We start from the raw sequence: 22814 nt of genomic DNA on the forward strand, positions 1-22814 counted from the left end.
GATGCCTTTCCGGAGCTGTTTGAGAATCTACAGACAGTGTGGGAACGTATCCCGGAAACCACAAAGGCTCTACAGACATGTGTTCTTCCTTCCTTCCTCCCTTCCTTCCTTCCTTCCTTCCTCCCTCCTTTCTTTCTTTCTTTCTCTTTCTTTCTTTCTCTTCTTTCTCTTCTTTCTCTTCTTTCTCTTTCTTCTTTCTTTCTTTCACATAGAGAGAGACAGCCAGAGACGGAGGGAACACAAGCAGGCGGAGTGGGAGGGGAAGAAGCAGGCTCCTAGCGGAGAAGGGAGTCTGATGCGGGGCTCAATCCCAGGACCCTGGGATCACACCCTGAGCTGAAGGCATATGCTTAATGACTGAGCTACCCAGGCACCCCCAGACGTGTGTTCTTCTTTGCGCTGTCTCCTCTGTTCCCCTGCAGAGGCAGCCCTGCTGTGAGGTTCTCCTAGCCCAGCAGCACCCGGCTGATACTCAGCGGCTGTGCTTGGGGTCCACATCCCCCTCCCACCACTAACGAGCAGTGCGACTTGGGAATACTACCCAAAGTCTTTGTGCCTGGCTTTCTTCCTCTGTACACGGCATTGTAATATTCCTATCTCCTTGGGTCAAAGAGGAGTCAAAACATGGCAGGTTGATGGCCAGGGGTTCAGAGGGAGGGGGGGAGGGAGGGATGCATAGAAGCACAAGGGAATTTTAGGGCATCGAAACTGTTCTGTAGGATTGTGTAATGCTGGAGGCACGTCATCACACATTTGTCCAAACCCATACAACATAACACAAAGAGTGAAGCCTCATGTGAATGCTTTAGTTAATAATAATGTGCTAATTTGGCTCATCAATTGTAACAAACGTACCACACTGTTGCAAGATATTAATAATAGGGGAAATTGAGGGGTGGGGGTGAGGGGTAAATGGACATTATTTGTTCTTTCCACTTATTTTTTGTGAACCTAAATGCTCAAAAGAATCTATTATAATACACCTATTTAATAATAATCTATTATAATAAATCTATTATAAATAAAACCAAAAAAAAAAAAAGACAAATAGCGAGCCTCCTGAACAGTGCGAAGCCTTGAACGTTTTTGGTGTTACCATCCCATCATCATCTGCACATCGTTGATGCCCCTCTGTGCGCGTACCCCCAAGAGGCGTGGCTCCCACTGTCAGCTCTGGTGTTTTTGCTCAGCAAAGGATCCCCGACTCGGACCTGGAGCCCAAGGATTTCTGAGGTGAGGGCGCCACCTGCTGGTCCTGCTCAAGCCTCCCCTAAAAGGCAATGACCGTTGGGTCTGCGGTGTTGTCCTTGGGGCTGGGGTCTCGGTTTCCAGGGCTCCGCGAGTCCCTCGCTGTGCCACGCATGTAAACCACCTGTGTCACGTAGCGCAATCTAGATCAGGGCAGGAGGACGCTTCCCTGAGCGGACATCTCGGACGACCCAGTCCTGCTTCTGGGGTAGCAGAGAGGGAGCAGCACAGGGGCGCGGATGGCGCAGGTGGGAGCAGCAGGTGTCCCAGCCACCTGTAGCCGACTTCTCGATTTTGGCGCCAGCACAGAGGAGTCTTGCGTCATGCCAGGCGTGCCAGGCGCTATTCTGACCATCTACTGCAGTTAACTAATGTAATCGTCTTGAGGAACATACGAAGTAGGTACTATTATGGTTCTTCCCCACTGTACAAATGAGACATCGGAGGTACAGAGAGGCTGTGACTCACCCAAGGTCACACAGCCAGGAAGGGTGGGACTGCGATTGGATGTCCCGAGTCCATGCTGTGTGATCCACCGGTCAGGCCGCCCCTACCTCTACTTTCCTCATCTGAGAAATGGGCGTACCATCCTCCTTGCCTTTCCAGGCTGGCTGGCGCTGTCATAAAAGCTGCGAGGTGAACATGCCTGGTCAGTTCTACAGGCTGGGCCGCAGGTGCGAGCCATCCCCCGGCCCCGCGGGCGCCGGACCCATGTCCCCGCGCCAGGGCCTAGGGCTGTAGCTCATACTGCTCCTCGGTGGCCGTGTGGAAGTCCTCGAGCACAGATTGCAGGAACTCAAAGGTGGGCCGCTCCTCCGGCCGGCTCCGCCAGCACTCGGCGATGACACCGCGGTACAGCTCGGGCGGGCACGAGTCGGGGCGCGGCATGCGGTAGCCCCGCTCCAGGCTGCGGATGACCTCGGGGTTGCTCATTCCTGCAGGCGGAGGGGACACAGAGCGCGGCTGAGGGGCGGCAGGGGCCTGTGAGGCACAGACCACCGCCTCATCCCTTGCAGGTCACCTGGCTGCCTGGCTGGTGGCACTGAGAAACATTCCTTTATCCACTGTCATTGCTTGGACAACAGCTGGACGTGAGGCTGTGGATGGTCTCCTTAGTGCGAGGGCAATTCCTCCGTGTGTGGGACCCTGTCCTGCTGATCTGCCATGGCGACGCCCCCCAAGCCCACCCCTCACTGGGCAGGTGCTCTGTGAAGTTGCACCAGCCGGCTGAGGGAGACTGCCCCCCGGCAGGTTGCTGAGCGGCCCAAGCCCTTTGGGGCTGGCAGATTGTACAGTCAGGATAGGGCTTTCGGGACTGCACCCAGGGTGGAAGGCCAAGGGAGAGACAATTTGTCCTCAACTGAGAACAAACCAATTTGGAGTAAACTTGAGTTCAGACACTGAATGTCACTTAATTCCAGGTTTGGGGTTTACTGACCTCTGCTGAATGAAGGGGAAACAGCCCTGTTGCCAAGAGCCATGTTGAGGAAAGGGGCGGAACCTCTGTCCCCAGAGTCACATGCATGGGTCTCTGTTCCGCCTGCGGGGACCCCATTCTGGTGTGGATGTGGGCAACCCCAGGCACCAAGGCGGGGGGTATCTGTCATTGCAGCCATTTCTGGAAGGCAGGGAGCCCACCTAGTCACTGAGGGACCAAGCCACCTACCTGGGTAGGGTACACGCCCATAAGTGACGATTTCCATCAGGAGGACTCCAAATGACCACACGTCTGCTTTGATGGTGAACACCCCAAAATGGATGGCCTCTGGGGCAGTCCACTTGATGGGGAACTTGGCCCCTGTGAGAAAAGCCACGAGCATCTTTGTGAGGCCATGACTGACTCCCTATGCCCCTGTCCCTCCCTCCCTTTCGCAGGGCTTGGACCACTGTACACAACTTGTACAGAGATGCTTGCAGAGAACCACTAAGACCCTAGGACACAGGAGCAGGCATGTGCAGACACTGGGGTCCACAGCACAAAAGATGAGCTCTGTCACCCTGTTTGGGTCTTGACTCAGTGGGCTACACAGAGCTGCCCACATGTGTTTCCACCTGGGACAGAAGAGTCATTTTCCACTTCACGTGTTTAATAACAGGAATCCACGGCTTGGGCAAGTCACCTTAACTTGTCCCTGCCTCAGTTAATTCCTACCTGCAAAATGTCAGACGACTCATGTACCACCTCGGGTCACAGTGAGGAGGGAACTCCAATCCTGCTGTCCCATGAAGCCCTGTGGTTGGCTGCAGCCTGGTCAGCATGCAGAGTAGACGGCATGTAGCTCAGCACTGGATTACCTCCTTCCTTGCCCTGCTTTCTTGGTCTCCCCAGCCAGCCTGAAGCTTCCTCAGGGAACAAGCCCTGCTGATCCTTGTCCTGTACCAACTGATTCATATCGTCAGCTAATAGGGCTTGCTAACTAACTTGATAAATGGGTTTGACCATTTCAAATCCTCTAGGGGAGAGGCTTTTTTTTTTTTTTACCTCAGTTATACCAAACAAAGGAAAGCAGAGTGCTCTGTGGAAACCCTAATTCAGGTATAAGCTTTTGCTCCTCATGCTTCAGAAAAGTATTTTCCTAAGTGTGTTCTGTGAAACCCTAGCTCTGTTGGAGGTTAATAGAGGCTAAGTGGAAAAAGTATCTTGGGCTCCAATTAGTTTGGGAGAGACCAGGTGAAGCCAATGTACACTGTTTCTTTGCTGCAGGACCTCTCAGTGCCTTTAATACGTTGGTGTGCACCAGGGATCTCCAAAGGGGGTCTGGACAGACTATGCAGCATCTCCAAACCTGCATCATCACAAAGCCATTCGTCATTGGGCCCTAGTGCTCTGCAGAGCACCTTTAAGGAAATGCTGATATACCCGGGAGTAAGGCCAGAATTGGGAAAACCACAAAGCTCTCAGATCTCTTCACATAGGGCTCTGCTCTGGAGTGGCAAGGAGAAGCCCAAGGGGGTTTAGGGAGTTGGGGAAGGTAAGGCCCAAGGTCTCCCTCGTAGGTGGAGGCTCCGCTCACCTTCTTGGGCGGTGTATTCATTGTCAATGATGCGGGCCAAGCCAAAGTCAGCGATCTTGCAGCACAGGGTCTCAGACACCAGGATGTTGGCTGCCCTCAGGTCACGGTGGATTGAATTCATTTGCTCGATATATGCCATTCCTTCGGCAATCTGAGGGAACAGGCCACACAGTGAAGGACAGCGTAGGGACCTCCAAGCAAGGATGGAGCCCACCCAGCGTCCCCTGCACAGCCCCTATCAGGAGAGGAAGGACCCTGCCCACCTATCTGGAGGGCCAGCCTTCACCCCCTCACAGCCTGGAAGGGGCAGGAACACTCGGGGGTCTGTGTTTGTGTTCGTGCTCGTGTTTGCTGGCAGGTGCATAGGGGGTGGCGGGTGCTGCTGGAGAAGGAGAAGGAGAAGGAGCAGGTTCCTGAGTGGAGAAGAATGCTGCCCTCAACTGCTCCTCAGCTGACCAAGCCATAATCCCCAGCCCTCAAAAAGCCCAGAAAGGCAGAGACACTGGCGTCAGAGCCAGAGCAGCCTGAACCCCTCCCCCACTTCTGTCTCCTTCCAAGTGTCTGCAGGGGCAGAAGACAGCAGAATGAAAGCAGGAGAAGGTCTCTCAAGCGGCAGGGGAAGAAAAGGGCAGGGAAGGAGGGAAGGAAAGGATTTTATCTCCTCGCCAAGTCGGAAGCACGGTTCTGGATCAGGGAGCCTTGGACTGGAGTTGCTTAAGCTCCCTGAGGGGTCCCCATCCTGACCTGGAACATGAGGAAAGGGGTCTCCAGGGTGTGGAGTGGAGGTGGGCACTACACAAGACATGTGGCCAAGGGCCTAACCCAGCACCGCCTGAGGCAGGCACTCGGAGGGCACGCGCAGAATCCCAACGGACCAGGGGCTGTTTCTGTTTCGGTCCCCGATCACCAGCACCGGGCCAGGAATAGCTGCTTGTGTGTCGCTTGTGTCTTGTAGTTGAGGAAACTCACTCAGGCTTTATTCACTGCACTCCCAGTTAATGGATGAAGAAATCAAGGCAGAGAATAGAATGCCAGTGTACCTCGTCAGACCAGCGATGGCAAGAAGGCAGCGCTGGAATTCATCCCACGTCTCCGTATGTGTCCATCTGCACTCCGTTCACTTAGTCATTCATTTATTTTTCCTTTATAAATCATTGCATCAATATACATTTATTGGTGTGCTACTGTGGGGACTAAAAAGCTGAATACCAAATATCTTGTATCTGGACAGCATTTACCAGTACTTCTCCCATTAACAAATATGTACTGAGCAGTACTAGAAATACTACCAAAAAAAAAAAAAAAAAAAGATTGCGTGGGATCCAGACCTGCTTTCAAGAAGACCACGCCATGCGCAAAGCTAACAGAAACTCGTGCACTAAGTGCTCTCTGCCACTTTCCTGTCCAGGGGAATTTGAATTGAATTTAACTTGGGTCTTAAACATCGATTAGGATTTTGCCCAGGCATTCTGAGCGGAGGCAGCAGCCTGAGCGAGGGCTCACGGGTGTGACAGGACATTTGGGGGCTGCTGTGGGGCTGCAAAGTAGGGCACATGGGTTATGGTTGTAGGGGAGATTTGCATTTCAACCTGCAAGCAGGAAAGGGAGCGCCCAGAAGGGTAGGGGGTGTGTGTGTCCACACGCTTGCATGGCGAGGCGCTAGCATGATTAGAATGTGGTTTAGAAGCTGTTCACCTAGAAGGTTCTGATTTTCTGGTTTCCTAACCCTTCGATACTTGGCCACACCTAGGCATAAATGCAGGTGGCTTTTCACATCGTTTGCCCCTGGGGGACCTAAGATTTCCCCAGGGACTGATAAAGAGACAGAGGAGAGTGAGAAAAGGCAAAGAAAGAAAGAAAGAAGAGGTGGACACGCTTACCACTGTTATGTGGTTTGAAACGGGTTACCCGCGTTAATTTTCCGAGACCACTCAGCAGCCTACTCAAACCCATCTGAGCTTACCTCAGTGGAAAAAGGGCATCGTGACATCAGTTCCTGCACTGATACTAATAACAGATAATACCAGACAAGGTGGGGATGGGGTGGTGTGGGTGAGGGGGAGGTTTCCTCTCTGGAGGCGGATGTGTGTGTGTTTCTGTGTCTCACCGGCTGACCACAGACCAGAGCTTTTCTGCTGAGAGTTCCAGTTTTAACAGACACACACACTCAGGGCCACCAGATGTGTTTTCCTGCCAGTTACAACTCTCAGCTAACATCCCTGGGGAGGAAAGATTCCTCCTCTCCATTTTGCTCTTGAAGTCTGGATTGTGATTCACCTGCTAGAGAAGGCATTTGTGGGCACGATCTGAGGAAGAAAGGTGGTCACAACAGAACACCTGCCTGCACCCTTACGTGGAATTCATGTGAACTCTCTGGGTTTCCCACACTATCCGTTCTCCCTCTCTTCGTGAGTAATAGGACTCACCTCATTCCATCCTGATGGCCCAGAATAAAGACTACATTTCCCGATCTCCCTTGCAGCTTAGGTGTGGCCAGGTGACAGGGCTGGGGGTTGGGGGGGGGGGTGGAGAAATGTGAAAGCAAGGATAGTAGGTGACTTCAGGGAGATGTCTCTGGAGGGAAGAGGGTGGGCTTTCTTTCTCCTTACTTCTTCCACCAGTTGAGAAGAGGACAAGATAGTTAAGTGTGAGCAGCCATCTTGGGTGAGAAGACAACAGGCTAAGTGCCCAGCAGGTGAAGAAACGTGGGTCCCTGTGTCTTTGAGGGGCACACCCACCTGACTGCCCCCAGACAGCCCACCTCTGGATGTTTACAAATTTAAACCATGATTACTTTGGGTTTTCTGTCCTTCCCAGCTCAGCCTAAATTGAATGGATACAATCTCTGAATAGCCAATTTCGTGAAGCCACAGGGCACAGAGGAGAGAGCCTGGGTGCCTTAAGGCATTATTCGTTTTGGGCTCCCCTGTGCTGGATAGCTCACAAACCTGGGCTGACATGTCGATCAGTCGTGGGAGGGACAATCTGCTACCTTCATCCGTCTTCAGGAAATCCAGTAAGCATCCTAAGGAAAGAGAAGCTGCATCTGCTCTTCTGCAAAAGGATCCAAGCCCAGCTGTGCCAGCCTCTCCCAGGTGTGGGCTGCTCCCCGCCTGGCGTCAGGAAGCACGGGGCACCTGGTCAGATCGCTCATCCACAAAGAATCAAACCACCCACAGCGGCGGAGTGCTTTCTGCTTTACAGAAATTCGAGTCTCGGTCGTCAGAGCATCCCAGGGGGCAGCTACTCTGCTTCCAGGGGCTCAGAGGACGTTCGGTTTCAACCAGGTTCAGAGCCACCCAGCCGGGAAGCCAGGAGCAGAACCTGCTCTTCCGACTCTTAAGTTTAGTGCCTATTCCTGGCATGACGTTCCAAAGTGTCTTCTTGTCCCCTTCACCCTTTATTGGCAGAAATTCTGCCTTTGAAGACCAAAGGTGCAAGAAAATGCCAGAACAGAGAGACCTGCCTCCCAGGGTTTGGTGCAGGGGGCAAATACTGCTCCATCATGGCATCTAAGAGCTGGGAGGGTGGTCACTTGAGGTGGGGCTGAGGTGGGGGGGTGGGGTGGGGTGGGTAGCCGTTGTGCTCCCAGCTCAATGGCGGCCCCTGCAGGATGATTTCTAAGGAGCTAGGTTAATGTGGCAGGTTAGGATCCTACAGGAAGCAGTGGGCAATCAGGGTCACAGGAGGGGTGGGAGGAATGTCACAGGCTGAGGCCCGACCCCCTGGCCCACTGCCCCATGAAACCTCGTCCCCTCCTCCCCATGGACCTCCATGGCCAGCTGGCCCAAATTCTCTTTTCATCCATGTTGTCAATTATAGTTGTCAAAGGTCCATGGCTAGTGAGTGGCAGAATTGGGACCACAACCCACATCTGGATGCCCAGTCGACCACTCTTGGCAAAGCCTGCCCTCCCTAGTGGGCATCAAACAGTGCTGGGCACAGAAGTTGTCCTCCAAAAGTGGTGGGTGAAGTACTCCTGAGTGGGGGACACAGCTCTGTGAGAACCACTGACCCATCTTGTTTCTCACCATCCTTCCTTTCTGCCCCCAGGCACGTGGAATACCTGAGACCTTAGGATCCTGCCCATAGCCCAGGGATGCCCCACGGAGGTCCCCTGACCGGGAGACCCACTGCAGCAGATGAGTCTCAGCCTTCTGGGCCCCCCAAGCCTGGACCCCCACCCCTCCCTGCCCCATCTGAGGGATGCAGCCCCATGCAGGGTACCACCTCTGGCCATGTACTCGGTCACGATGTAAATGGGTTCCTTGGTAACCACAGCGTAGAGACGAACTAGCCTCTCATGCTGGAGAGTTTTCATCAGGTTGGCCTCCGCCAGGAAGGCCTCCGGAGACATGGTTCCCTCCTTTAAGGTCTTGATGGCCACTTTCACGTTGTTCTTGTAATAACCTGAGCCCGGGTCGGGGAGAGAATAAAGAAGCCATTCAGAAGACTCAGACACTGTGGGAGGTGATCCCTTCACTAAAATGTATATAAGCTTCCAGAAGCCATCCTAATTCTATAGGTGGAGGACTGAGGCCCAAGCTGCCCTTTCCCTACTTGAGTCTTTTCTACCACACCATAGCTTCAGTATGGAAATGAGCGTCCCAGCCGTGGCAACATTGTCTGGGAGGCAGAGGTGGCTTGTAGGCCTCCTCCCCTCCTTTCTGTGCCTGTGACGTTCCTTTCCCACTGTACCTCCACATTCTCCCTCCCCTCCATCAAGCCCCCCACCCACACTGAAAGGTAAGAGGTAATTCCATCTGGCAAACCAAAGCTAAGAGGAGTGAGCCAAATGTTCAAGTTCACACATCAGTCCATGGCAGGCTAGCCCTGGGCAGTGAAGACTGAGGGAGGGAACCAGCTAGGTGCTGGGAGAGCTGGAGTCTATTCCTACTGCCCCACTGTGGTGTCCTGACAACTGAGGGCAAGTCCCTTCATGTTCCAGGCTTGCATTCATTACCTCATCTGTAAAATGGGTACCATCACCTCCATCCTTTCTCTCGAACAAGCTTTCTGGGGAAGCACAATGCACTGCGTATTATCCCGAGCCTCCTGGACACAGGGCAGGGAGAGTGAGGCTCCTGGCTGCCACATACTCACCCATCCAGACTTCGCCAAACTGCCCAGACCCAAGTTTCCTGACCAGCTTGAGAGACTGCCGGGGGATTTCCCACTCATCCTGGGCCCAGGGGTTTTGAGGAGCCAGGCTCACACAGGGTTGGGTCAGCCTCTGGCATAAACCGTCCCCTTTCTCTGCATTAGGGAAGAAGAGATGGGGCTGGAGATTACAAGAGCAGCCAGATCACAGCTCTCCCTTGGGAACCAAATCCTTGTTTTTGTCAACCACACTCCCATGTCCAAGTACACATACACTACACACACTCTGCTATTTGCACTGATCTGCTCTCTCTAAGATTGAAAATCCTTGTTATTCTCCAAGAGATCATATGCTGAGCCAGCCAGGAGAAGGGGTTAGGGACATAGACTTTGAATCATTACGTTGATATTTGCCCAGCCTTGGGAGAATCCCCCACCCCAAGATAGCACCAGTGATTCCCATTATCTTGAGATCTCAGGGATAGATCCAAGGGCTCCTCCACCCGACACCCCCCCCATCACATCCTCCCCTCTTACGAGAATAATGCTGCACCAGAGCTTGGAGAGTAGGGAAGGTGATGCGGGGAGAGATGTAATAGCCCCCTTCATCCAGGGAGCGGATCTTGTAGTGTTTGATCATCTCCCCCTGGGTGGTCACGTCCTTCACAGTCAAGGAAAAGGCACCTAGAGGAGGAATAAAGACATAGGCATACAGAGGGAAAATCAGAATTGGGCTTCATTTCAAAGCCTCCCCAAATTCTGCTCCCTATTTTGACCCTTTCCACCATAAGTTACCTTTCTTTCATCTCAACCTTAACCCTCTAGAAAGCCTTCCCTATCCTCTCCACTAAACTCAGACCTTGATGTTTCTTCCCCAGTTTCTCAGACTCACTCTGGAGCAGGCAGGATGTTCACTTAGCAAACATGCTGTCCCCGCATGGGCACGTGGTCATTCAGGGGACCCCCTTTGCCATGGACTATTGAGAAATGTAGAGTTATTGGAGGAACTAGGGGATGGATTGATTCATGGATTCATTCACTCATTCATTCTAGCTGAAAAGGCTGGCCCCGACCCCACAAGGAATAGCAAATCCCAAACTTAAGCCCTCATGTCCGTGGAGGAGAGCAGAATAACTTATTTCCCCAATTCATACACATTTATGCACCTTGTCCTGTATATTACTGTCTGCCCGCAGACAAAGGGTGGCAGATGCTAAAGGTTAAGAGCTAAAGGCAAGCGTTTCCACTGGAGAAATGTCTTTCCACAAACTTGATGTTTTTATAAAATGCCTCTGTCCAGCTCTCTGGGTACCACGACCGCCACTCTTTATAGGAAGATGAGGAAACTGAGGCCAGGAAGGGGAACACCCTGGCTGGCTTGAGGGCTCCCCATCCTCCTTGAGGACGCTTTTGCGGTAAGCGATACCACGCTCTCCCGCTAGGTGTCAGGCTCGGACGCCTCTTCTTTGGGTGTGCACGCCTGGTTTTCCCGCCGTGCTGTTTGTCTCCATCGAAAACCACCTTTCCCTCTCGTCTGCCTTAGTTATTGCGCCTCTCATCACCTACTTGCAAAAGGATGCAAGCTGTGTGTGCACCTCGCCGCCGCCAGGCCCATCCCAAAGCCGCGACCCCAGCTCCACCCTGTGCGCTGCAAACTGTCTCCCCCGCCTCGCCCGGGTAAGTGCAACCGTCCGTGTTCCAGCGCTAAGAAACCAGAGAGTGGCTTTAGTGAGTCCATTCAACCTCGCACCAGCCCGTAGTGAGGAAGAGGGCCTTTCTCCCTCCACCTTTTTTTTCAACTGTACCCTGTGTAGGCTGCATCATAAGAGGCCTAGGACACCCTGCTCTCCTCCCCACGATGCTGCTCCAGGAGCTCATGATTTAGGGGCTCCCGCTTGCCTGGGTTCATCCAAGAGCCTGTCCCCGATTTCTTTTCACAGTTTAATATTCTTCTTAGAGGGGACCTCCAAATCCTATCCGCTGCTGGTTCAGGGCTCCCAGAGACTGAGACTTAACACCGCAGAACTGTCTGCCTTCAGACTGGGAAACTAGTTGGTCCTCACACAGATACCCATAAACAGAGGCTTGAGAGGCTATGGGACGTCCTGGAGGCAATAGGGGGTGGGAATTCATTTCCCCTGCTTCTGAGGGCAGCGTTCCTTCCCTGTCTCACATTCACTGCCTGTGGTTTTCAGATGCAGACGGAGAGCACTTGCTTCGGAGTTCTGAGGAGCACGTGTGCACAAGTGTCTATGTGAGTAGACATGTGAGTAGACATGTGTGTGGGCTTGATGATGCTGGGGCAGTCCTGCAGCCCTGGCTACATCTGGCCAATTCCCAGCTTGGACTAGCTTCCCCAGGGTGGGCAAGGACAGGAGGGAATACCCCCACCTTTAGAGAACCCCTTCCTCCATCCTGAGGTCGGGGGTTCCTTTCTCTCCAGAGGGCACCTTAGCAATAGACCATGACTAAGACGTCATGTCCAGGGGGAAATCACATGATTCTGGGACTTTGTGTCAGCCTAATAGGGGTGGGTGGGGATACATAGGAAAGGAGATGGGTTGAGCGATCATTGCCAAAGCGGAGTGTTGGGTACCAGGAGTTCCATTATACTATTCTTTCTACTTCTGTACATATTTGAAATTTTCTATAAAAACAAAACAGGCATGTCATCTCCAGTGATTCCCATATGGTTTCTTGGTCAAAGGTGCTTTGCTGTTAAAATGGACTAGTGGCAATATGGCTATATATATATATATATATATATCCATATATAGATTTAATCTATTGGTGCATTTCCAGAAATTCTGTAGAGCACCCAACTTACCAATGCACCCCTCCTGTTCCTCAACTTGGCCTTGACCCTTTGAACGGCAGGGAGGGGTCGGGATCTCCCCCGAGCCTCCCAGGGTATAACGAGCAGCTCTCCTCGTCCCACATTAGCTGCTCTGATGTTCCCACTCACTGCCATTCTCAAGCCATGATGGTGCTGAGGGACAAGGCAGCAGAGAGCTCCCACTAAGCAGAACATCTGTCTCCTCTCATTGCCCCAACCACAGGGAACCAACTTGCAGCTCAGCCACCGTTTCTCCCCTTCATCCTCTGATGTCACTGTCACCACCTCCTCTCCAGTAAAAAATTGGCCACAAGGATGTAAGAGGTCCTTATGTGCCATGTCCTGATGAACAGAGGCTTTCTTCACACTGTTCTGGAAATTTCCCTCCATCAGCCCACGACAGGCCAGCTGGACACACTGTAGAGCTTGTAAAGCCTCTTAGATGATTTGGGCTCTGAACCTCCAACCCCTGCTCACTGTTGGCCTCATGGGAGTCACTTCCTCCCTTAGGGACTCAGTTTCCTCACCTTTCAAATGGGGGTATTGACTTAGCATCCCAAAGATGGCAAACATATACCAGGAAGCAGATATGATAAGGTTCAGAGCAGCACATTCATAACTGCCCCAAACTGGAAACAGCACATGTCTCCCAACATCAGAAAGGAGAAACAGCTTAAGAATGTTCATATACTGGGTTCTGTATAGCAGTGAAAGTGAACAGACTACTGCCCTCCTCGACAAAATGAGGGGACCTGTTAGGGGCAGAACTGTGTCCCTCCCCAATTCCTATGTATAAGTCCTTACCTCCAGTACCTCAGAATGTGACTCTATTTGGAGAGGAGAGGTTTATAAAGGAAACTACTAAGGTCACTGGGGAGGGGAATCCCTAATTCAATATGACTGGTGTCCTTGTTAGAAGAGGAGATTAGGACGCAGACTGAGGAAAGACACAGGGAGAAGGTGGCCATCTGTAAGCCATGGAGAGAAGCCTCAGAAGAAACCAACCCTGCCACCACCTCGACCTTGGACTGCCAGCCTCCAGCACCGTGGCACAGTACATTTCTGTGAAGCCCCTGGTTTCTGGTACTTTATTACAGCAGGCCTAGCAAATTAATATAAAACATCACATGCAATGTCAAGTGGAAGGGACAAGACATACAAAAGTAAAAATAGTACGATTCCACCTGCATAACGTTGAATATACGAAACATGGGTGGCAAAACCGTAAGGAAAAGCAAGGAAGGATTTCCCTAAAAGTTGGGATGCCTGGGTGGCTCAGTGCGTTAAGCATCTGCCTTCAGCTCAGGTCATGATCCCAGGGTCCTGGGATGGAGTCCTGCATTGGGCTCCCTGTGCAGCGGGGAGCCTGCTTCTCTCTCTACCCCTCCCCCTGCTTGTGCACATGCTCTTTCTCTCTTTCTCAAATAAATAAATAAATAAAATCTTAAAAAAAAGAAAAAAAAAGAAAAAAGGATTTCCCTAAAACTTGAGATAGCAGTGACTTCTCTGGGGGTGGGGGTGGGTAGGTTGAGTCAGAGAGGAGCACAAGTGGAGCAGTGAGAGGGGCTGTGGACATCTGGAATGTTCCCTCTCTTGTGTCTACACAGGTGTTTACCTATTATGACTCTATAATTGTACCCTCACTTATAATTTATGCAACTTTTATATGTTTTACATGTCATAACAAAAGGAATTTTAAGAAGGAAAGAAGGAGAGAAAACCAAATGAAAGAGAAAGAGAAAGCCCGGTGGCCTGCGGGTGGCAGGAGAAATGTTTCGGGGGTTTGAATCCATGAGTGCTCCCACTTCTCCACAATAGCCACATTCCTCTTTCATAGCCAGGCATGGGCCGTTCTCCAAACTTCTGTCACCTTCCAGGATCCTGTAAGTGTCTGAGGTCACAGCCTCTGGCTGAGATGACCTCTAAGAAGTCTATCAGCTCCCAAATCCTTTGATTCCAAAACATGGCTTTGGGTCGTGCCCCCTCTTCCGACCCTGCCAGCCTCAGTGCCCCCACTGAGCCAGAGATGATGCACAGTGGCCAGGGCGGGAGCGGCTCTCCAACTGCCTCTCCTACTTGCTCCCTGTACATTTCCAGCCTGGCCAGTGGAGACCTGTTGGCACCACGGTCTCACACTCAGTGACTAGGCACTAGACAGGCTGTCCGGGCAGGGCCTGACTTGAGAGGGAGACGGGAGCCCCAGAAGCCGCCGGGTTCCCCTGGCTGGCATTCCCCACCCACCATCCCCTCCCAGAAGCAGCCTCGGGGGGGCTTCCTGGGGACTGCACAGGAGGGCGTGCTGGGCACCATGCTTACCTTTGTTGGTTTCACTCTCTCTGATAAGAAAGGAGCCCGCTTTATTGATTGGAGCCAGAAGCTGCCTCTCAGCATCCTTCCGGCTAATTGATCTAAAGAACCATCTGGAAAAGAGCAAAGGCAGGCAAACATCAGAGGCCGGCCATGCTCCTCAGATATTCTTATCCGTACCTCCCTTCTCAGTTGTACGCCTCCCCACCCCAAAAAATAAAATAGTGTTTTCCTGTTTTCAGGTTAACCTGAGCTAACAATACTCCTCACATCTTGATTCATGAAATGCCCTTTGGTCCCTGCGCTCCCTTTTCTTTTCACTTCCCATCAAAGGATAGACTTACTGCTTTCTTGAACTGAGAACATATTTTGGGTGCCCTTTGTTAATTCTACTCTGGGAAAGGGCACCCGACCTCCTTCTCTCAAAGCACCCCCTCCTTGAGGTCAAGTCTGAATTCCACCAAGTGCTGAGACTCTCAGAGCACATATTCCTGCCATGTTCCTCTCAAGCATGGACCAGTCAGTGTGGAAGTAAGTGGGCCCATGGCCCCACACACTGTTCCAGGGAAAGGCGCAGGGCTGGGAGTGCCAGACAGAGAACCTTCCCAGGGGCGACCATCGCTGGATGAGGGACACCTGGTAAGGCCACTAACCCGGTTCCTGCACTTTGCTCAAGAGTTTGACAGAGTCCGAGCTCTTTCAGGGGAAAAGCCACATCCTACCCATTTTTACTGCTTTCTCAGTACTTGGACAGAGTCAGAGTCCAGGTACTGTTTGCCCAGCGCATGCTGTGGGAGGGAATGAGTGACTGGTGCTGTGTGGAAGTGGGTTATGAGGCTGCTGGGGAGTACTGCTCTCTGGAGGCCAATTCTGGATGAGGCCACCACGCTGTGAGTCCCCCTGAGGCCTGCCCACTGGAGGCACTGGGAAGAGAGGGAGCTGATCACCATGCCTCGATGTTAGCTTGCAAGGCCATGGGCCAATAGGGCTGTTTCTATCCAAATGAGCCAGGGGAGGGGCAGCTCCATTTCACAGAGGGGAGGAGTGAAGTGAGCAGGGAGGGGTGTCTCCCTGAGCACCAGGTTGTCAGGGACCAGGGACGGTGGATAAGCTTTCCCCCAGCAGTTCCAGTTTTTGCCCCTTTTCTGCTCCCTCCATGCTGGGCTCACAGAGGCTCACCTTCCAGCCACTTTCTGACCACTCCCTGCCCAGCGGCCCCCAGAGCAGAAGCAGCAAGTGAGCCTCCGCTTTGAAGGCCTTCCCTGTGTCCACCTACTTTTCCACTTCCAGGGTCTCCACTTGGGCCACAAAGTTGCTGGGCACGTAGCCTTCTCTTCCGGTGATGAGAGACCTGGCCAACCACCAGTCTCCAACTCTACGGAGGAGGAGGGAAACCAGAATGGGATAGTAGCCCCTGTGGGCCTCTCCCAGGGGCCACTCACAGCCCTCCCTCCACTCTGATCTTGTCCCTGAGGCAGAGGATTCACAGAGTGCAGGCGAGAGGGAGCTTGGACGAGTTGCTCAGTGAGGGGGATGCTAACTTGCCAAGCATCTCACAGGAAGGGGTTGATGAAGCCTCTAGGGGAAGAGTTTGCCCAGACAGCCTGACCACCCCAGAGGGCCCCTCTCTTCCGTGAGTAGCCTTCCTCTTGATTAATGGGACAGATTGAGAGTTTAGTGAGTGAGTTGGGACCAGACAGGAAAGACAAATGCAGGAGGAGAGCTGCTGCCCAAAGGAGGAGCCGGGCAGCCCACGTATGCCCAGAAGGTTGGGGCTTTCAAACTTTTGTCTCAAGACCATTTCAGAACTTCAAGAACAAAAGCAGAACCTCAGGGGTCCACAGAACAAGCCAGACCTTTGAGAGAGAGCAGACTTTGGAGGAGTTTCTGAGTGGGAGACCTGGAAATCAAGTAAAGTTGATTTCACGAGTAGAATCCTGTGCGAGGTCTTGTCTGGCAAGGGAGACACAGCCAGGCAAGTGCTGTGCCCATCAGGAGGGCTTCACGGAAGAGGTGACGTTCCAGGTGGGTTTTGAAGGAGGAGTAGGATTTTGACAGTGGGGCAGTTGATAGTGAATGGAAACCACCTTGTGAGAAAGACTTTGGAACGATAAGTAGAAGGAAGACGACTGGGTCAAGGTAAAAAGAAATGGTAGCTGATTGGGCTGGGGGTGGAGTGATGGAAGAGATACTCATGGAGGGTGGGAGTGGGGTGGAGTGAGGCGGTGGACGGTTGGGTGGCCATCCTGCTGTGATAGGGAGGCACAGAGGCCTCTGACCATAGGACCGCATTCCAGAAACTTACTCCTTCAGTATCTGCAGCTTCTCCCCCTTCAGCATCTGCAGGTCCCTGTCATTCACTGAGCTGTAGTCGTACAGGGCCACCACGAAATGCTCCTCTAGAGTGAACAAGGAAGAGATGGGCACTGCTCAGGCCCAGTGGAGTGAGGGCAGGGGCTGGATAAGTCTGTGCTGTGGGCCATCTCTGGCTGCCATGAGGTCAGGATGACACAGGGACAGAGGGGAAGCTGTGGTGTGCTTTCTCGCTCACTGACACAGCAGAGGAAACTCTTGTCTGGCAGACTGACCTCCTGACTTTGCTGCTGGGAACAAGGACGGGCTGCCCCTCAGGGCCTGTCCTGTCTTCCCTTCTGGTCTCCACATCAAAAGCTCTGGCCAGGGCTACCCTCTCAGGGAGTGGCTAGCCCAAAGATCTAGGGAGATGGGCTTCATTGGGCTGATGGTTGCTGTCCCAAGTTTGGGAATGAGCATAGGCTGATTCCTTATTGCCTTAAAGGCACATGAGCTTCCCTTCTCTTCCCCTTCCCACCTCTATTCCAAAGGGGGTAGTGGTCTTGGAACATGGCCGCTGTAACCTTGACCTGTCACCGTGCCCAAGGCCCTATCACAGTGCTCCTGGCAGGCAGTACCCCTGATTTGCTGCTGGTCCTGGGAATGGACGTCTGAACGGCCACTGCTGGTGAGGAGGACTTTCCTGCACAGCTCTGGGGAGCCAAGAGCCGCTGGAAAAGGTCACTTGGAGACCACCTAGCTCACCTGGGAGCAGATGACTCAGCTTCGTCACTGAAGTGTGGTGTGATGAGCTAGTCACCTCCCTATAGGGGGTAGAGGGGATTGGAATAGATGACAGCACCCCCCCTCCAGTTCTGAGATTCAAGTCATTGCACCAAAGGCAGTTAGTTTATTTTTTCCCCAGGGCTTCCCCTTGGTAGGAAGTGAAGGACAAGCCCTGTGGTAACTAATGGTGATCTCCAGCAGGGTGAGAAATACCAGGTAAGATAACTCATCTGGTTTCAGCCTGTTGCTCAGGCGTTTGACAGGCTCTGAGCTCTCTCAGGTTGAGGAGCCATGTCTTACCCAATTTTGCAGCCTCTCCAGTACTCGGACAGAGCCAGGCTCTGGGTACTGTTCACTCAGTGCATACCTGGTGGGGGAATGAGGGACGGAGGCTCTGGCAGAGCTCCTGGTGCTGTGTGGAGGGGCTGCTCTCCCGCAAGCCAATTCCGAAGGAAGCTACCATCCTGTGAGGCCCCCCAAGGTCCAAACCCCTGACCCAGGAGGGCCAAGGTCACTCATTATGTGACCCCCCACTGTCCTACTCACCAGAGTGGCAGTAGAGACTGGGGGTGAGGGAGGGTGGTGTGAGTAGTCAGAGGTGGGAAGCGACTTTGAAAGTGGGCAAGTGGGGAGAAAGATGGTGCTTCCATACACGGAGCAGACTCAGGGCAGGAGGGAAGATGCAGACCCATCAGCCCTCACCCTTTGAGGCTGGGGTTAGAATCTTTGAAAACTTGGGTTCGTTTTTATGCTGTTTGTATTTGTTGTAACGTTTTTCTTTTTGTCGTAGTTGCAGTTTGTAGTCCTTTTTTGAAAAACAAAAAAACAAAAAACCACCCAGGCTCAGATACAGGAACTGGGGCTTGGTTCTTGGAGGGGCCCCCACGGGCAGGTGAAGCCTGGGGCAGAGCTGGGCCACACCCCTCGCTGTGCCTTGTTTAGGCCCCTCCCCACACAGACGCCTCCTCTCTGACCCTAGAGGGCTTCCCTGTTCTCTCCAGGAAGCTGCTCTCAACTGGGCCCCTGTTCTGCCTGCATGCAGCCCTGGCCCAGGGCAGATGGCCTGTAGAGCCTCGGCTTCAAAAGCAGCCCCTTCTTACCTTGGTCTGGGCATGTGTCCGGAGGTGCAGGGGCCAGGTGGTTAAACAGGACCTGGAGCAGAAACACACAGACACACAGACACACAGACACAGACACACACACAGACACACACACACACACACAGACACACACACACACACACACACACACACACGTGCTGTGTTAGTTCAAACCCCTAAGGCCTGGGCAGGAAGGCTGCTGCACCTGTCAGCTGGGTGCTCTGTAGGGAGCTGCTCTGTCAACAGGAGGTTGCACGGTAAATTGTTCACTGGGTGCCACAACTCCTTAGGTACCAGCGTCATCTCACACAGCCCCTGGACCATACACGGGGTCAGAGGAGGAGGGTGTAGGGATGCCCCAGCATTGTAAGAGGCAGCTGTGGAATGGCGGGGGGGGGGGGAGGAGGGGATGGGGGGAAAGTCAGATCACCTGGATTCATATGCTGGCTCTGCCATTAAATGATGAAGCTGCAAAAGGGTATTGGTTCTCAGGGAAAATTATTTTAAAAGCATATTTCCCGGGGCACCTGGGTGGCTCAATCAGTTAAGCGTCTGCCTTCTGCTCAGGTCATGATCTCCGGGTCCTGGGATCGAGCCCTGCATTGGGCTCCCTGCTCAGTGGGGAGACCGCTTCTCCCTTCCCTCTCCCTCTGCCCCTTCCCCCTGCTCATGCTGTCTTTGCCTCTCTTTTTCTGAAATAAATTTTAAAAATCTTTAAAAAATAAAAAAATAAAAACGTATTTCCCTAAAACTCAACCAATCTATCCCTAGGTATATACCCTGTAAAGAAGCTTTTGCATGTGTGTGCTAGGAACCTTGTATGAGAATGATCTCAGCAAAACTTACAACAATACATAAGAATTGTAAAGGGTGGAAATCATCCTTACAACGAATGACAGAAAAATAGGCAAACTGGGGCTCAGTCATGCAAGGAAATGCTACACCACTGTGGGAGCTACTGAGCTCTAGCTACGTGCGTCGATGTGGTTGAAGGTCACAGACATAACGGAGATCTGACAACCAAGTCTCAGAAGAATACATGCTGCTTGATTTGATTGAAAGTACGTAATGGGCAAAATTAAACTAAGCAGTCTTTAGGAGTATACACACATGTGATGATACAGAAAAGCAAAGCTAAGGAATGATGAACACATTCAGGATAGGAGCCTGGGGTGAGGGATGGACAAGGGGGATGATGGTCCCTTCTCCCCTTTAAGATCAGAGGGGCTGCATTGGGTGTTCATTATTCTTTTAATTTGACGGTTGTGTTATGAATATTCTTTTTTTGTACTCCATATTTATTGAAAACAATTTTGAAGTTGCATTTTGCAAAATGGTATGTACAGTATGGCTCCATTGAAAATATAAACACATCATATAAATAACATCGAGAATAAGGGTCTGGGGGCAGGAGCCCCGCAGTGCTAACTCTGGGTATCGCTGGTTAGTGGGATAATGAGTATTTATAATTTTTCCCCATAATTAGTATATATGATGTGAATTTTTTAAAAGTGAAAAACGTTGGGGGGCCTCGGTGGCTCAGTCAGTTGAGCGTCTGCCTTCGGCTCTGGTCATGATCCCAGGGTCCTGGGATCGAGTCCCGAGTTGGGCTCCCTGCTCAATGGGGACTCTGCTTCTCCCTCTCCCTCTGCCCCTCACCCTGCTCATGCTCTCTCTCTCTCTCAAATATATAAATAAAAAATCTTAAAAAAAAAATAAAGTTAAAAACATTCCAGGCTCTATAACTTATTAGCATGTAACTTTGGAGAAATTAGTCTAAGTCTGAGTGTGCTCTGGCCATCATTCACTGATTCAACAAACATCTCATTGTTCTGTGCCAAGCCCTAAACTAAGTTGGGACGTAGATAAAATGCCTCGTTTGTCTAAGAAATGGGATTAGCCATTCCCATATCCTATTAGGTCACTGTTGGACTAAAGTATGACCAGTTGAATGTGCCCCTGGAGGTAGAGAGTGAGAGAACAGGTTCCAGGCATGACTCCCAACTGCCCCAAAGATAGGTGGCTGGGTGGGGGTGGGGGTGTCACAAACAATCATCTAAAAATGCATCATTGGAATGCAGCAGCCTCCGTGAAGGGCTCTAATTGCTCTGTGAACCAGCCAGAATTGCATCTCAGGGCCCTGAGGGTTTGCTGGGGAGGTGTGGATAGTCTTAGGATTCCTTATCCCCAGAGAGTAAGCTCCTTAGAATGCCCGCAGCAGCGCCATGAAGGGGACACTGATCTCCAGGGGCTTCTGGGTAAGGGTGGGGGCAGCAGATGTTGCTAAATGCCTCAGACCCTTTCCCACCACACCCTCTTCTCAAGCTGACCTTTTTGATTTCTTTTTCTCTTCAAGGCTGCCCTTGTGAAATGAAAACTGCCTAAGAATCACTGGGGACTACCCATGCCCGATCTTGTGCTAAAGGTAGTATGTTATGGAATTGCATGGCTGTATATACATCACATATTGTTACAACCCTATCAGAAAGGCACTTTCACTATACCCATTTTACAGATGCAGAAACTGAGGCTTAGGGGAGTTGAGTAACCTGCTTCAAAGCACACAGCTAATCGATGTAAACACCGGCAATTGGCTGCTAAATGTTCTGTCACACCAACATGAGGTGGGTGCCACATTTGGTGGCAGGGGCAAGGGGCCGATTTGTCAGAGCCCTGAATTATCTAGAAATGGCCCTGGCGCTGGCTGGAGAAGCAGCAGCCTCCAGGGAGTTGCATATGTTCTCTGCTCTTTTCCTCCCCCTCCCTCTCCAGCTGGGAACAGCTGTCACTCACCAGGGGTGGCAGTGGTGGGGGGTCTTTGCTCTGGGTGCTGACCTTCACAGGACTCCATCGGCCCTTACTCTTCTCCTTCACCTGCTTTTTGCTGCTCACCACTCCCATCCTGTCGGAGAGCACACCACAGAGTGGTGATGTGAGTAGGTCTTCAGAGCCTCAGTACAGAAGAGCTCCCCCAACCCCTTCCGGATGGCCAATTAGAAAGGTGGGGGGGAGGAGGGAAGGAGGGGGGGCAATGAAGGTCAAAATCAGAACATGGAGTCAGTAGGGGTCTGGCAGGCTAAGCTTGCATCATTTTTTCCCCCCAGAGCAGGAAGAAGTGGTCCAGAGAGGAGGAATGACTGTATTTAGGACACAGAGATCATCTGAGCAAACTGCCACAACCTGCTGGGGTGGATCCCTGTGCCCTGGGGACAGGAGCCCTGGCATCCAGAAAGAGTCTGACAACGTGTCTGGTGGTCTGGGTTCTAGTCTTCATTTTGCCACGGGCTGCAGTACATGGGAAGGTCATGTTCCTCTCTCAGCCCATGTAAGAACATGTCTGAGGTTCTTCCCCACTTAGATTTTCGGGTGAGATGCTGTAAATTCAGGGCACAGTAATAGTTCAGATATCTGAAGCTAACTGCCTCTTCTCAGTAATCTCAGGTTAACTTCCTTAGAGGTGAGAGAAATATGGCCAAGATTTTTCTTGGGTAAAGGATCATAGAATGACAGAAGTGGGAAGGATGCTAGAGACCACAGCCAACATCACCACCACATCAGCATTGCCTCCATTCCAGGGTTGGTTATTCAGGAAGGCCTTACACTTGACCAGGAACTTCACAAACCCTGTTTCTCCTCACCCTTTTCACTCTAAAGTTAGTGTGAGTAGGCATTACCACTGTCCCAGACTGAGGTTTGACATGTTTAATAGCTGGTTCACGGTCACCTCACCATTGAAGAGCCAACTCTGGAGTCCTGGCTGACCCCATACCACCACACTCCACCTCACACCTGGCCCATCCCCAAGATGCAGTTATTTGGAGGAAAGGACCTTGAGTTCCTGCTCTTGTCTTAAGGGCCATGCGGTTGGTGGAGAGCTCCTGACTGCTTTCAAATGTGTTCACAGCATTTCTTTGATTCCAAGATGCACCTTTTTTCACATTTCACTATCTCTGAAACCGTGATGTGTTTTACAATTGATGATTCATAAAGTAATTAGCAGCATCTTTTTCCCTGTGCTAAACACTAGCCCTCCAAACAGTGGTGTCTTAGATTTAATGAAAATGCAGTGATGTTTTTCTTCCAGAAAGCTGAGAGCACATGTCTCATACTACTTCTCCTTAAACTCACCTT

General features: G+C 51.8%; 1 protein-coding gene across 1 annotated transcript; it reads right to left on the reverse strand.

Moving 5' to 3' along the window:
- Positions 1-473: 473 nt before the first annotated feature.
- On the reverse strand, positions 474-21585 carry BLK (BLK proto-oncogene, Src family tyrosine kinase). The gene is made up of 12 exons (XM_045799375.2): positions 21477-21585; positions 18684-18735; positions 16811-16904; positions 15782-15880; positions 14515-14618; positions 9900-10046; positions 9366-9518; positions 8493-8672; positions 7211-7287; positions 4263-4413; positions 2915-3046; positions 474-2183 (listed from the first exon to the last, which is right to left on the reverse strand). The coding sequence occupies exons 1-12, from the start codon at positions 21582-21584 to the stop codon at positions 1978-1980; spliced, it is 1503 nt and encodes a 500-aa protein (XP_045655331.1). The 5' UTR covers position 21585; the 3' UTR covers positions 474-1977.
- Between the last annotated feature and the right edge of the window lie 1229 nt (positions 21586-22814).

Source organism: Ursus americanus, chromosome 13, assembly GCF_024610735.1.
Source record: "Ursus americanus isolate L20-20 chromosome 13, mUrsAme1.1.p, whole genome shotgun sequence".
NCBI lineage: Eukaryota > Metazoa > Chordata > Mammalia > Carnivora > Ursidae > Ursus > Ursus americanus.